This window comes from Scardinius erythrophthalmus, assembly GCF_964197995.2.
Source record: "Scardinius erythrophthalmus genome assembly, chromosome: 9".
Taxonomy (NCBI): domain Eukaryota; kingdom Metazoa; phylum Chordata; class Actinopteri; order Cypriniformes; family Leuciscidae; genus Scardinius; species Scardinius erythrophthalmus.
In genome coordinates, this window is record NC_138229.1 from 9,437,858 (window position 1) to 9,452,408 (window position 14,551).

A 14,551-nucleotide genomic window follows, 5' to 3' on the forward strand; every position below is an offset into this window, starting at 1 on the left:
AGCAGAGTTGGGAGAAGAAAGTAAAGAAAAAATATGTTAAAATCCCGAAAAGGATGTGGAGTTTACCGGGATACGTTAAATAGGGAAACCAGGGACCAGTATGTGGACAAATTTTCCTGTAAAATATCCCGTATTTTAATACCTTACTCCAGGGCTATTCAATTAGTTTCATTCGAGGGCCGCATTATCAAATCGAAAAGTTGAGGTGGGCCGGTGGGTTGGTTTGGGGGTTTATCTTATTTATTGAAACATAACAGTTTCAATAAATAAGCTAAAGTAACCCTAAAGAAGTGTGGTATTTACTTGGAAATGTGGTACCCAACAGTATGCAAATATATAAAACCATAATAAAAAAAACTTGATAATTTACAGCTGTGTGCAACTATTTTCCTTGGAACAAATAAATTATTTATACAAACTAATAGCTGTTGGTGAGAAATAATAATTATTTTATTTATAATTGTTATGCTTAAATGAAAATATTCTGACAGTGAGACTTGTTAACCACAGGCTACTCACTCCCACTGCATAAAAAATGCCTAAACACAAGTTAAAAACTATACGCACCTTTACAAAGAAACTGACATAATTTCATAACAAGCATTAAATATATATTCCTCTACCCACCTAATAAATCTAATGCAATATAAATCACTATATTTACTATTATAGCCTACTATATAATATTATAGTATATATTTACTATATTTATTTATTAGTATTCAATATAAATATTGCACATTTCTGCCCAACCATGGTAAATTACTACAGTAAATGTGGTAAATGTTTGTAAGGGTGATAGGGGATTTAAAGTCTTATAATTTCGTTCATGCCACAATGTTTCTCCTACTTTCCTCATCAGTCTTGTTGGGAATGTTGAGGCTGTTTCATCCGATTTAATACTAATTAAATCATCGAGTGATTTGTGGTTTGTAACAGAAATGTTTCTGTCGAACTGAAACGCTTCCACTGGTTGTCGCAACGCTGTTTAATATTAGTGTGTCCGGGACCGGGAGTAAACGCAACTCCGCGCTGGGCCGTGTTTAAACAACTAGTGAAACAACTGAAAACATCGCTATTTGTTGTTACTGTACTGATCGAGAAACCGCTTCATTATCTGTATAGTCACAGCGTGTACAAATAACAAGACTATATAAGACAGAGACCATTTTTAATCGTATAAATACTGGGAACTATATTCTCACTAGGTGTAGGAGCACAGCTACTTGGGCGGAGTGATTAGCGCAGCACACGAGACGCCCTGTTGTTGATTTAGCTGTGCTCCTACGCCTAGTGAGAATATAGTTCCCAGTATTTATACGATTAAAAATGGTCTCTGTCTTATATAATCTTGTTATTTGTACACGCTGTGACTATACAGATCACAACATGTAAATAGGAAAATGTTTGCATTATTTTGTCACTTATTGGGATTAGTATGCTACCATTATCCATTTACATTCAGTCTTTGTGCTAAGCTAGGCTAGTGGTGGGTACGTCAAATAACACTTACAGAACGCACAGAAATGAAAAAGGTATGTATGGACTTATCTAACTCTGGGGGATACTGTGAATAAGCTAAAGTCCCAAAAAGTCGGAGTGTTCCTTTAAGACATAACCTACTATGATTGCTAGAATACTCACCAAGACGGGCATGTTGACATAAATTTAGTGAATTTGTCTATTCAAGCTCAAGACTTGAAAGAGAACTTAATATTTGTGCACTGTCTGAGACGTGGCTTTCCATGTGCGTGCTTTGGATGAATCTCAGAGCGTGTGTGCAAGGTCTTTTTCACGTCTTCTTGCGCTTCAATGTTTAAATTGGCAAGGCTTAAATGAGATTAGTTTAAATGGATAACGGGTGCTGTTCAGGTCTCGCTTGCACTATCAACACCTGGTTGATGAAAGCGTAAATGACTGGTCATATTAGACTTGGAGCATACGGCACTCCTATTGTTGAACACAGATAGGGGAAGCCAGAATGTGTATCCATTTACAGAAACATTAATTAGCCTGACTCTGTCTGCTTCATAATTTACACGTTATTTTCAACAACCGTATAATAGATGCATTGTTAGACTTAAGATTAACCGCGGTGTGCCAAACCATGTTTTTGTTTTTTTTTTACCAAGAAACGTTACACCCCTAGGCATTAGGGCTGCACGATATTGAAGAAAAATGCGATGTGATACCTATAAATAATCCTATGTAAATAATGCTTATATAAAAAAATATTTTGTTACTCCAAATATTAATTCTAGGTTTAAGGAACTCCAATATGTGTGCAAACAACTGAAGTATATCTTAGTATACCCAACAAGGCAGCCAGGTTACAAATTATTTTAAGTTGAATCAGCTAGTTTATTTTTAGTGTACGTTAAAATTGGAAAAAGGGCAAGTTATTGAAAATAATTTGGGCAAATTAATTAAGGTGTATAATTCCAAAATGCTAAATCAGTAAATTTTTAAATGCAGCATCACTAAAGAGACTTGTGATTGAAGCTGAAATATCAGGCAGAGTTGTACTGAGGCCACTATTTCACAAAGAGAAAAGGCAAAACAATAAATCAAATAAAATCTATAGAGGTTATAACCAATCTGACATAAGAGCCCAACCCTCAAATATGTCACACACAAAAGTTACAGATGAAAGAAACATTCATTCTGAAGTTTATTTATTCGTATGAAAGATTTGACCAAGACAGACATTCATTGTATTCATCCAAATATTCATTGTGATGCATTGCAAAACTAACTCTAACCCTATACCCTTACTGAGCTTTGACAGACACAAAAGCACAGTGCCTTTCTGCAATGCATGTTAGAGCTAAAGGGCTCTGCAGGTGGAGAGGGCTAGACTTTGTGACCAGAGATATTGGCTCAGGACAAGCTAGGAAAAACTCAGCTGTGATCTGAGGCAGTAAAAGTGACAATGAAAGAGTTACAAATAACAGCAAAAGTTGATATGACAAATCTGTCACAGATCCTGCCTAAATTACAGATACATAAATAACACGTACAGATATAGTACAACTTTCTCTGTAGTCATGTTAAAATATTTATAGTACAGATACAAATATCTTAAGACTTCAGGCCCTGTAGAGTCGTTCACTCCCACTCTGACAAAGAACAGGGGCTCCTGAATTCCTGTCCAAACTTATGGACCCATTTGTTAGCCACTGAAAAAAATAAAATAAATAAAAAGCAAGAAAAATAAACTTAATGATTGTTACCGTTAACCTTTACCTTTCAGTTGTTCGCTTTCCTTTTCAAATTATTCATGACTAAATTGTTTTTCTCCTCAAACACAACAACTGCTATTAAAAAAACCCATGTAAAACACCCCATAGAGTGTGAATGTTTGGTTCAAGAACACCATAAAATAGAAAAACGGGCAATAAAATCTCTCACGATTAAGACACTTAGTTTACAATTTGTATTTTGATAAAGCTACATACAGTATAGAATGTCTTATGAATCTGAAATGAGTTTTAGATCTATTAATACATTTATTTATACATAATATAAAGGATAGGATACACAACAAAAATTGTACTCAACAATAAAAATAATGTCAATAAATCAGCCAGTTATATTTTAGATTTATCTACCTAATTTAATTTAAAAACGTACCCCATTTGTTACCCTTTAACACAGGGCATCCAGCATGCTCCGTATTCCAATTCACTTCACCATTTCTGTGGAGACTGTACCAGAACACGGCTGAACCCTGCAAGAGCAAAGAGAGGATGCTGAAATTATTATGGTATTGAATTAGTATTTAAATTATCCTTATATGAAAAAAAAAAAAAAAAAACAGAATTGAGGGTTTACCTTTTTCGGATGCACTGAAACTCCAACTTTAGGGAACACAGTGGCGCCCCCCATCTCCACATCACTCATCTACAGCAACAAAACATTTATTTGGATAGTTACAGGTAATATTAATATATATAATAGAAATACTCTTTAATGCCATTGAGGCAAATTGTTTTTCTGACAGCTGCACTTACACTGTCAACTTACATAAATTAGGAATGTAGCAATCCTGTCATTCTCCTCCTCCTGTGAGGTCAAACATTCTTCAGTTAGTTTGTAAATATTTGACTGATCAACATGTAATCCAGTAAAAAGCCTGCTGACACAAGAAAGTGAATCTCTCTTAGAGTGAATGTTTAGTAGTAGTAGTAGTGGTAGTAGTAGTGTTTACTTTTCAAACTGGACACATGAGGTTTGTGCTGGCATTTTAATTTATTTTCCAAGTAGATCATTAATTAAATTAAATTAAATTCTTACTCGTAAATCCAAAACTGTCAAAGCCCATTAGAAATTCCTGAGGGGGCCAATGCCAAATTCTGTGTTGGTTTACAAAATTGATGTAATGTCAGTACAGTGAACTTACCAATGCATCAACATGCGGTTCATATCTTCCACCAATGCCATAATTCTGAACCTGGAAAATTACTACATCACTCATGAATCACTATTCAAATAGAAACTGTTAGCACTCCAATGTTTCATATGGAAAATGCATGTTTGTCTCCACTTAAGAATTCAAGAGTGATAAAGAATATATAATTATATATCTTCCAGCTCTCAAATCTTATAATGTATGCCACTCATTGGCAAGAGATACTATTAGAAAAACAAAGCAAACCAATGTACCCTGCAAATAGGTTTCTTTCTTTGGGTTTAGGGTTTGTTTTCCGGACAGTGCATAAATTAAGCCAGGAGTAGGCCATAATCTACAATAGTTAATCATGGAGAAAAAGAAAAAAAAAAGAAAAAAAAAAACTTTCTGAAATAGATTACTAACACCTGGATTATGGAGTCCTGACTCCTGAACTAAAATAAACTAGATTAATTTAAAAACAACTGTGCTAATCTGAATTAGCACAACCAAGGTTGCCTATAAAACATGGAATGAAGAAAAGCTTATTGTATGGCAGCAGAATTTTTTTTTTTTTTTTAAAGCAAATAGCAAAGAAAAACTGAACACATCAGCTGTGGAATCTACGAAGCCCCTACAGGGACATGGTGAAGGGGGAAAAATTAATGGGAGGAAAAAAAATTTAAACAATCAATTGTCAATGCTTTTGCCTTCGCTCACAACATCTTTGTGAACAGAGTTTCTTGAGGGAACTCAAAGTTTCCTGCTCTACACATTCCAAGCAGGATTTGAAACCAGGGTCTGCCTCTTGAGGCCAGGGAAGTGAAGTTTACATGCACAACTCTTACTAGCTTGCCTCTGTTACATACATACAGTACTGTGCAAAAGTCTTAGGCACGCTAGTATTTTTCTCCCCCCAAAAATGGTTTTAAGCCAATTATTTATATATTTTGCTGTAGTGTGTCAGTAGGAAATATCAGTTTACATTTCCAAACAATATTTTTGCCATTAAATTGTAATAATTCACTGAAATTTTTTTATGCACAAGGAGTCTGACAACAGCCAGTATGATTCCACATCACAGAGTCTGTCTGGGATTACATGAAGAAACAAAGAACTGAGACAGACTAAATCCAGAAGAACTGTGGCAACGTCTCCTGCTATAAACTGTATGCAATTGTACCGAGGACAAAAGCAGTTTTAAAACGCAAAGGGTAGTCACACCAAATATTGATTTCATTTAGTTAATAGAAGTTAACTGATAAATAAAATCTATTTATGACATTATTTTTGAAAGCATTCTCCCTTTACAGCATTTTTACACAAGTGCCTAAAACTTTTCACAGTACGGTAGCTTTGCAGGATGGTTTCTTCAAGCATCTTGGAGACATTGCCACAGTTCTTCTGGATTTAGTCTGTCTCAGTTTTTTCCATGTAATCCCAGACAGACTCGATGATGGTGAGATCAGATTTCCGTGTGGAGCACCAGGTGTTGTCAGATTCCTTGTACATACAAAAATCTCACTGGATCAGAATTAATGGGAAAATTAATGTTTGGAAATGTAAATTCCTACTGACACACTACAGCAAAATATATAAATAACTGTCTTAAAACCATGTTCTGGGGTGAAAATACTAACGTGCCTAAGATTTTTGTAAAACAGTACTGGGTGTGTGTATTATATATATATATATATATATATATATATATATATATATATATATATATATATATATATATATATATATATATATATATATACATAAAGTGCCATGCATAAGTGAATACACCCATGCTAAAGTTGACTAAAAAGAGGAATAAAAAATCATATTTTGGAAATTGAACTTAATGCCTTAATTTAAAAAATTAGGAAAAATCCAACCTTTAAGGACACCAATTTTCTTTGTGAATGAATAATGTATCGTAAATAAATAAATGTTCTTCCTTAAAATACATGGTGCATAAGTTTGGACACCCCTATGTTAAATTCCCATAGAGGCAGGCAGATTTTTATTTTTAAGTATTTTTTTTTTTTTTTTAATTTAGGATACTATGCATCCTGATAAAGTTCCCTTGGCCTTTGGAATTACAATAGCCCCACATCATCACATAGCCTTCACCATACCTAGAGATTGGCATGGGGTACTTTCCATAAGATCATCTCTCAATGCAAATCAAACTAGCTTTTAGGCTAACTGAAATAAAATCATGCCAATCTCTAGGTATAGGTAATCCTGGAGCAGCTCTAGTCTTCCTCCAGGAAATCATCTTATTAAACTCTGGACTAGGCCAAGTCTAGGACTATTTAAAACCATAACAGAGAAAGCAGATTTGTGTTAATCTGGTTTAAAAAAGCCATTTTAGTCCAGGACTAGGCTTAATCTCTGTCTGAGAAACCAGCCCTATATTTATTTGCTTGTTTATTTAGTTAAGTAGTGCAAAGTCTGTTCATGCTAACTGCAAGGCATAGCTGACAGAAAAGAAAATAGAAGATGCCTGTGCATGATCATATGCTGTCTTTCTTACTGTGACGTACAAGCAGTGGTTCAGCGGTTTCCATGGAGAGTCCCGTAACATCTCCAATCCTCTGACTGACACCAGCTTCCACAGGGTCAACGCTTAGAAAAACACTGAAAATATAGTGATGATTATTCTTTGCAGGGTAAGTGTGTGACTAAAACAGTTTATTATTATGTCAAATACTGCTAACTGTCATGTTAACGTGTTTTTTTGTATTAAAAGAGCTGTATGTAAGATTGTGGCCAAAACTGGTACTGCAATCACTGTATCCCCTCCCCCTCCCCCTCCCCCCTGACTCGAGGTTGCCAGATATGTTGCAGGATCCAGCAGGAACTTAGGCTGCTACATGGAGCTGCAGCTGTGGTAACTAGAGCAGAGCTGGCAACCCGGATGCCGAAACACTACTGACTTCGTGATTGGTAGATAGGTAGAGGGTGGAGCATCAGGCCAAAACACAAGATGACAACATCAACATCAGTTGAGGGCTGCAACTTCACTTTTTAAAATGACAATATCCTGGCCGGACTACTGTTGTCAGTGATATAAGTATTTGAAATGAACATGATTTCTTAATGTCTAGTGACATATCAGGGCCATTTTATGATTAATTGAAATACATTTCTTACATACAGCTCCTTTAAACTTGAATCAAACATCATGTACGACTATGAGAGAATTGAAATGTTGGGGTGAACTACGCCATTATAATGAGGTGATTAATAAATATTAATTAAACCTTTGAGAAACACGTAGTCTTGAGATTCCAGAGCGATAAACTTCCGATCTAGAAAGCTGTAGGCAACAAACAGGAATGAACAGTCAAGTATAAATTTATGTATATGGGTAGAAGTATGTGAACACCCAAACGCCACACTTATTTGCTTTGAGCATTTGGTTTCAAAATCATTGACTCTGATTTTGGATGATGAGGCACTTAGGACTCCAATTTCTCTCAAATGTGTTCAGTGGGATTCAAATATGAGCTTTCTATAGATCAGCCAAGTTCTTCCACACAGACCTCAATGAATCATGCAAACAATTCTCTACAACCGAGGTTTAAATTAGTAAATTTTAAGCTTAACTGTACAAAATAAAATAGGGGGATAGAATATACAGCCTGTGCAGTATTAAAAAACAAACATTGTCGATAGAAAGTCATGGAAAACATGGAAACCCAACGTGTGTGTGTGTGTGTGTGTGTGTGTGTGTTCACTTGAGGTCTGGAGATATTCTTCAGGATCTCCATCTCTCTGTCTGATATGATGTCATGATATCTGATGATGCGAGGCTCGTCCCACTCCACTTCCTCTTTCACTGGTGCGTACATCAGTCTGGGGTTTCCTCCACCTGTGCTGTACCTACAGGACAGCGCCCTCTGTCTCATGGAGATCTGACTTGATTAAATATAATAACCTTCCAATCAACACACAAAGCTTTACAATGACTGTTTGTAATTTCATGTCAAATAATGATGTAAATTTTAGCACTTGCCCTCTCGTCAACCTCTCCTCTGCACAGGGCCTCATAGTTACTTGACTCTGTGTTCAGTGGAAATATGTCTGGGTTGCTCTGTAAGTGAAGGAGTCTGTTCAGCTGAACTCTGGCTTCATCATTACTTGGATCTGAGGCAAAGATGTTTATGACTTGAATCACAACAATTTAACAAAAGTGTCTGCCAAACTCAAATGTAAAAATATTAAATTAAATGCTATTTAATGAAGGACAGCATGACCTCACCCAGATTGAGAAGCTGTTGGTTGAAGTAGATTGGCACAGACAGGCTGCCAAAATGATAGACTGAGTAACTAAGGAAACGCAGCAACTCTTCCTCAGTAGTGGTTGAGTATTCTGTTAATCTGTCCAGACTGTACAGAAACCAGAGAAAGGCATGCTGGAATTTGTCCTCGTCATAAGCGACCAACCCTACATTGAAAGCCTCATCTGCATTTAGAGACGTTTCTGTGAAATGTGAAATAAAAAACATAAATCACATTGGAAAAAATTAAACTCTCTCAGGGAAATTGCATTGGTGCAAAACTGCAGGACAGTTTACCCTTTGTGATGTCTTCTGGGTGGAGTTTGTAGATCTCTTGCAGTCTGATCAGTCCTGAAGCTGCACCATCCAAGTCCTCCAGCTGTGGGATCTCTAGGATCTTTGAGTCCAACTCATTCTGATAGTCTTCACACTGAGTACGATTCGGCTGAATGCATTTTTCAATATAGATTAAATAATTTCTCATTTGTCTGAGGAGTCTGTAAGCTGCCACAGGGTCTCTCACAGTTTCCTCTGGGTTCTCAGAGTCGGAGTATGAAAGCAGAAGATTCGGAAGATCACTGGATGAAGACAGGGGTTCATCAAAAGTTGTTATGTTAGAAGATGTATGTATTAACATAATCCTTGATCTAAAATTATATATAATTGTTAAACAATCCTAAATTGAATGCTTTTTAATAATAATTAAAAAAACATTCATCTTGTAGTTATATTGGGAATAATGAAAGTGTTTTCACCTCTTCATTGTCTCTACATTCTCAGCATCGACACACTGACTGAAGAGCTTCAGAAGGTCTTTCGTCTTCCCATACAGTTGTGCAATTTGATCTATAAAATAATCTGAACTTAATTGTCAAAAGGGATTAGATTTTTATAATATAATAATTCATTTTTACATCATTAGAGTTATGATGAAAGAGATTTATTAGGCAAGAAACCAAAGAGACAGTTAATGTTTAGTCAATAGTGGAATTAAAAAGTGAAAGAGTAACTGTATAGCATGAGTCCAGTGTTGAAATTACGACAACAACCGTGGTACCTATTGTTCACTTTTGATCAAAATTCTTACAGCTAAAGATATAAAATCAACTTATGTGTAAAAACTGTTGGAAAAATATGGACAAAATCCTACAACATTAAATTATTACGAATAAAAAACAATATAATATAATGAATTGATATTGAACAGAAACAATAACCTGTTGATGAGAAGAATTCATGTCCAGCATCAGCACACACAATCCAAAAACACAATTTAAACACTGTCAGTTCCTTTACTGCCATTAGCAGACCTTCAATATCTCAAAACGCAACTTGTATCTGTAGCCTATCTTTCAGTGAAATTGATCTAAAATACCAAGTTCTGTCTTAAACTCTAGATGGCGCATGCTGATAGGTCATTCCCTTAATTTGGTAGTTATCACATCGTTATCTGATTGGTTGCTGTTGCATCGGCGGCCAATGGGCAGCTGCTCATCATTCAAAAAAATACTTTAGTGTTTGCTTAGCAGTTTGTACTCACTGCAGCGTGCTTTTTCAGAAAGCATCCGAAATCAACATCTAAGTCAAGATAAGTGAACGCTCTTTTACTCCATATTTCGGTTCATATTACGTGGTTTGCATCTAATGGCTAAATGACCAATCACAAGCCATGTTTAACCGTCTTGTGGAGTAATTGGAGCTGCAGTGTAACATTGGCTGAGTCCCAATTCGCCTACTTATACTACGACCTAAAAGTATGTACTTTTTTTGTGATGAAAAAGTACATACTTTTGAGTGTGTAGCAAAAAGTATGCACGTTCTGGGACATACTTCGATGACGTCATTTAACGTGAACTTGAACGTGGTTGCCTAGTTACGCACACCGCGACTGTTAACAAAACATTTAACATTTCATTCATTCTTATATATCCAATATAATTTTATTTACTATTCCCATCTTTTTTTCCACAATACATTTACAATGTGTTTACCAAATTGAGGAGTGAAGCAGGGGGTCGTCGTAGATCAACCAAATGCAGGTCGTTTGTGAGGCGGCTCTGACGTTCATGTGCAAATGTGTGTAACGAAAGCTAGCGCTACTTATTTTCTGAGTTAAAATATTTAAAGTTTATAGTGTAACTATTGTTTAACGTATTTTATACTTAATCTTATACTTATGTATAATACTTAAAAATACCCCGATGAAAATGAACCATGCTTTTACTATAGTAAAAGTGTAGTAACCATGTTTCTTTGGTTGGACTGATAAAGTTAACATATGTACAGCCACAGTATTACTACAAATAAGTCAGACAGAAACATCAAAAGAAATACATAAAAAAGACACTTGCATGACACTGTACTAGAGCCTTTTTATTTATTGTTTTGTAGCCTGCAATGAGGCGCTCGGTATCTTCATCGGACCCTACAAGATAAACACGGTACTTTTTTGGCACAACATAAACCCATTAATATTACGAGACAATAAAATATAACTTTAATTAGGGTTAAACATTTGAATTCTTACACTTAAAAACTGAGGGCGCATCTCCGTTGCTGCATCCGACTGCCAGGTTTACAGAGTAGTATGAAGCTGCAGACTCGGAGCCTGCATCTACAGTCCCGCACCCAGAGTCCCGCATTCTCAGACCCCTTGTTTTTCGAGACAGCGCCTCCTATCAAATTTAATTTTATTTAGCGAATCATACCAACATTATGAAGCTGCAGACTCGGAGCCTGCATCTACAGTCCCGCACCCAGAGTCCCGCATTCTCAGACCCCTCGTTTTTCGAGACAGCGCCTTCTGCTGTTCGGAATATCGTATAACACCCTTATCCAAATGCCACTGAAAACAATAGGATGCAATATTACGGTCTCGTTTTATTTAAAGTTATCCAAATAAATATTTGCGTTCCCTGCTTTATGCATGTGCCAAAAAAACTCATTGTGTTCTCTGACTAACAAATGACCCAGTAGTTATTTTTTGAGCGTAGGTGTAATTGAAAGAAAATTACTGATGGAAGGGATACAATTACAGATTGAACTATCTTCTGAAAAAATATTATGTGATATTATATTGCTACAATGTTTTTTATTTTTTTTTATTCAAATTCCATTTTTTCTTTCAGTTCAACCTATAATGGTCTAATTAACATTATACCATGCTAACATTACAAAACCTGTTTTTTGAAATTTTGAATGCAAAGCAAAACTCAAATAAGAATAGACAAAACACCAATAATAAACAATTCTGTACTTTATTTAACGATCACCTAAACATCATCTTGCTGTAAACAGGACAAAGCAAAGGAAGAAAGAATTGTGTTAGTGACTTTACTTTTCGTCTTCAATTGCATTAAAAAAAACTCCTCATTTATAAGTCGCTTTGGATAAAAGCGTCTGCTAAATGAATAAATGAAAAATGTAATGTAAATGCATAAGGTAAAATAATTACTTTCTGGTAGGCGAATGTTCCTTCTTTTTTCATTATTTTTGCAATCGCTCTGTCAAATTCCTCGACTTCACTAAAATAAAAGATGAATGCCATTGTCAAAAATATTGTGTAATAATAAATACTTTTTTTTTTTTTTTTTTTTTTTTTTGCAAATGCAAATTACAAGCATACCTAAGGTGATAAGTAGGGCCACGGAGGAACACCTCCTCAGCCTCCTGCCAGGATAATGACTGCATCTCATATAGGCCATGAATGATGGCCTGTCCATATAAATAAATAAATGAATATATAAAACATTTCAGTCAATACAAATTAAAAAAAGGAACCCAAACAAAAGGCCAAATGACACATTCTAGCTCACATGTTAATACCATAGACTGGTTAATACATAGTGAAGGCATAGTAAATTTGATTATTAGGCAATTGTATGAGTTGTAAATAGCTGGCAACAACTTCATATCATAGTTAAATTAATATTGATTAATTTTAATACTTACATTTCTAATTTAAGTAGTCTACATAAATTATATAAAGTAAAATAATTACTCTGGCAATAATTAATTCAATTTATAGTTTTAGGAGAAAAGGTCCGGAAATTAAAAAAAGGTCAAAAGGTAAATCTGATTCTGATAAATCTAAATAATTAATGATGACATTCTTTGATATTAACACACTTAAAGTATTTAATTGGTCTACTTTAATGTCAACTAATTTTAATCAAATTTTTAGGCTAATGTTAGCTATCAAAATATTTTCGGGGAAAAAAGGCTAAAAAACATACATTAACGGCTCAAATTTTGTTACAAACTATCTTTACAAATATTAAATGAACTATTCATATGTTGGTGTATCGATGAGCTATAAAGTAGTTTGATTAAAAAAGAAATCGAATGAGTATGATTCGCTAAATAAAATTGACGATACTCACGTTTCGGCTTAAGTTCTTCAAATGTTTATCCGATCCAATTTGATAGGAGGCGCTGTCTCGAAAAACTAGGGGTCTGAGAATGCGGGACTCTGGGTGCGGGACTGTAGATGCAGGCAGAGAATGTCTAATAGGAAGAGAATTGGCACTCTCTGCTTACTTCCGGTTTCTGGACTGGCTGCAGTAACACGTCTCTGTCCATGCGGGGGCGCTCGCGAGCGAGTGCAGAATGAATGGAGGTCTATGGCGAAAAACCCTCAAAATCCACTTTTCTCAGGATATAATTTTTTGTCTAGTAATTTGAATGTTGTATTCGAAAGGAGATGCAAAGAAATTACACATTGCTGGGTGTTAGATTTTTTAGAGCCACTTATTTGGTTTAAAAAGTCTTTTAAAATGTCAATGACGTCAGAATGCTGACGTCATTAGCAGAATGCTAGCGTGTTATGGGCAACAACAACTCAACCTGTAAGAAATCGAAAAGAAATAAGTACTCGTTCATTCAACTTTCGACCTATAACCTATGTTGAACTTGCAAAGCCTACAATAAAATCTGAGATTTCTCAACAGCAATCGGGTGAAAGAGACACATTTAGCCGTATAGCCCCATTGACTCCCATTCAGTCTGCACTCGCTCGCGATCACCCCCAGTGGAATTCTAATGGAACTGCAACCAAAATCAATACAATGGGGCTGAATAGGGAGTGCCAAGGCTCTCCGTAGACGGGCTCTGATGCAGGCTCCGAGTCTGCAGCTTCATACTACTCAATCATACTCATTCGATTTCTTTTTTAATCAAACTACTTCATAGCTCATCGATACACCAACGTATTATAGTGCATTTCATATTTGTAAAGATAGTTAAATTTGAGCCGTTAATGTATGTTTTTTCGCCTTTTTTCCCTTAAAATATTTTGAAAGTTATTCTTTAACCTTGGACTTTTTGTAGACAAGCATGTTGTAAAAATTTTATTAAAATTAGTTGACATTAAAGTAGACCAATTAAATACATTAAGTGTGTTAATATCAAAGAATGTCATCATTAATTATTTAATCAGATTTACCGTTTGACCTTTTTTTAAACTATAAATTGAATTAGCCTAATTAATGTCGGAGTAATTATTTTACTTTAGGCCTATATAATTTATGTAGACTACTTAAATTAGTTCTTATAAAACGTAAGTATTAAAATTACTTTCATTCATCTGCATTCATCGGCATTCATCTTTTATTTGTGACGTTGAGGAATTTGACAGCGATTGCAAAAAGAATGAAAAAAGAAGGAACATTCGCCTACCAGAAAGTAATTATTTTACCTTATGCATTTACTTTTTATTTTACATTTATTCATTTAGCAGACGCTTTTATCCAAAACGACTTATAAATTAGTTTTTTTTTAATGTTAGCATGGTATACTATAATGTTAATTAGACCATTATAGGTTGAACTGAAAGAAAATAGGAATTTGAATAATAATAAAAATAAAAAAACATTGTTGCAATATA

At 35.0% G+C, this 14,551-nt stretch overlaps 1 protein-coding gene across 8 annotated transcripts; it reads right to left on the reverse strand.

Annotated features, from left to right (window-relative positions):
- Window positions 1-2,441: 2,441 nt before the first annotated feature.
- LOC308696408 (prolyl 4-hydroxylase subunit alpha-1-like) lies at window positions 2,442-11,433 on the reverse strand. 8 transcript variants are annotated; one of them, XM_081375134.1, is made up of 13 exons: window positions 9,885-10,050; window positions 9,423-9,513; window positions 8,965-9,245; window positions 8,649-8,870; window positions 8,403-8,533; window positions 8,125-8,301; window positions 7,648-7,703; window positions 6,928-7,021; window positions 4,403-4,453; window positions 4,027-4,065; window positions 3,835-3,903; window positions 3,634-3,730; window positions 2,442-3,179 (listed from the first exon to the last, which is right to left on the reverse strand). In XM_081375134.1, the coding sequence occupies exons 1-13, from the start codon at window positions 9,967-9,969 to the stop codon at window positions 3,109-3,111; spliced, it is 1,464 nt and encodes a 487-aa protein (XP_081231260.1). In that variant the 5' UTR covers window positions 9,970-10,050; the 3' UTR covers window positions 2,442-3,108. The 8 variants fall into 8 exon arrangements, 6 of the variants coding, with proteins under 6 accessions (XP_081231260.1, XP_081231263.1, XP_081231262.1 ...); XM_081375137.1 differs by having other exon boundaries at window positions 2,644-3,179; window positions 9,423-9,530; window positions 9,885-10,024; XR_014030815.1 differs by having other exon boundaries at window positions 2,655-3,179; window positions 4,027-4,135; window positions 9,885-10,055.
- Between the last annotated feature and the right edge of the window lie 3,118 nt (window positions 11,434-14,551).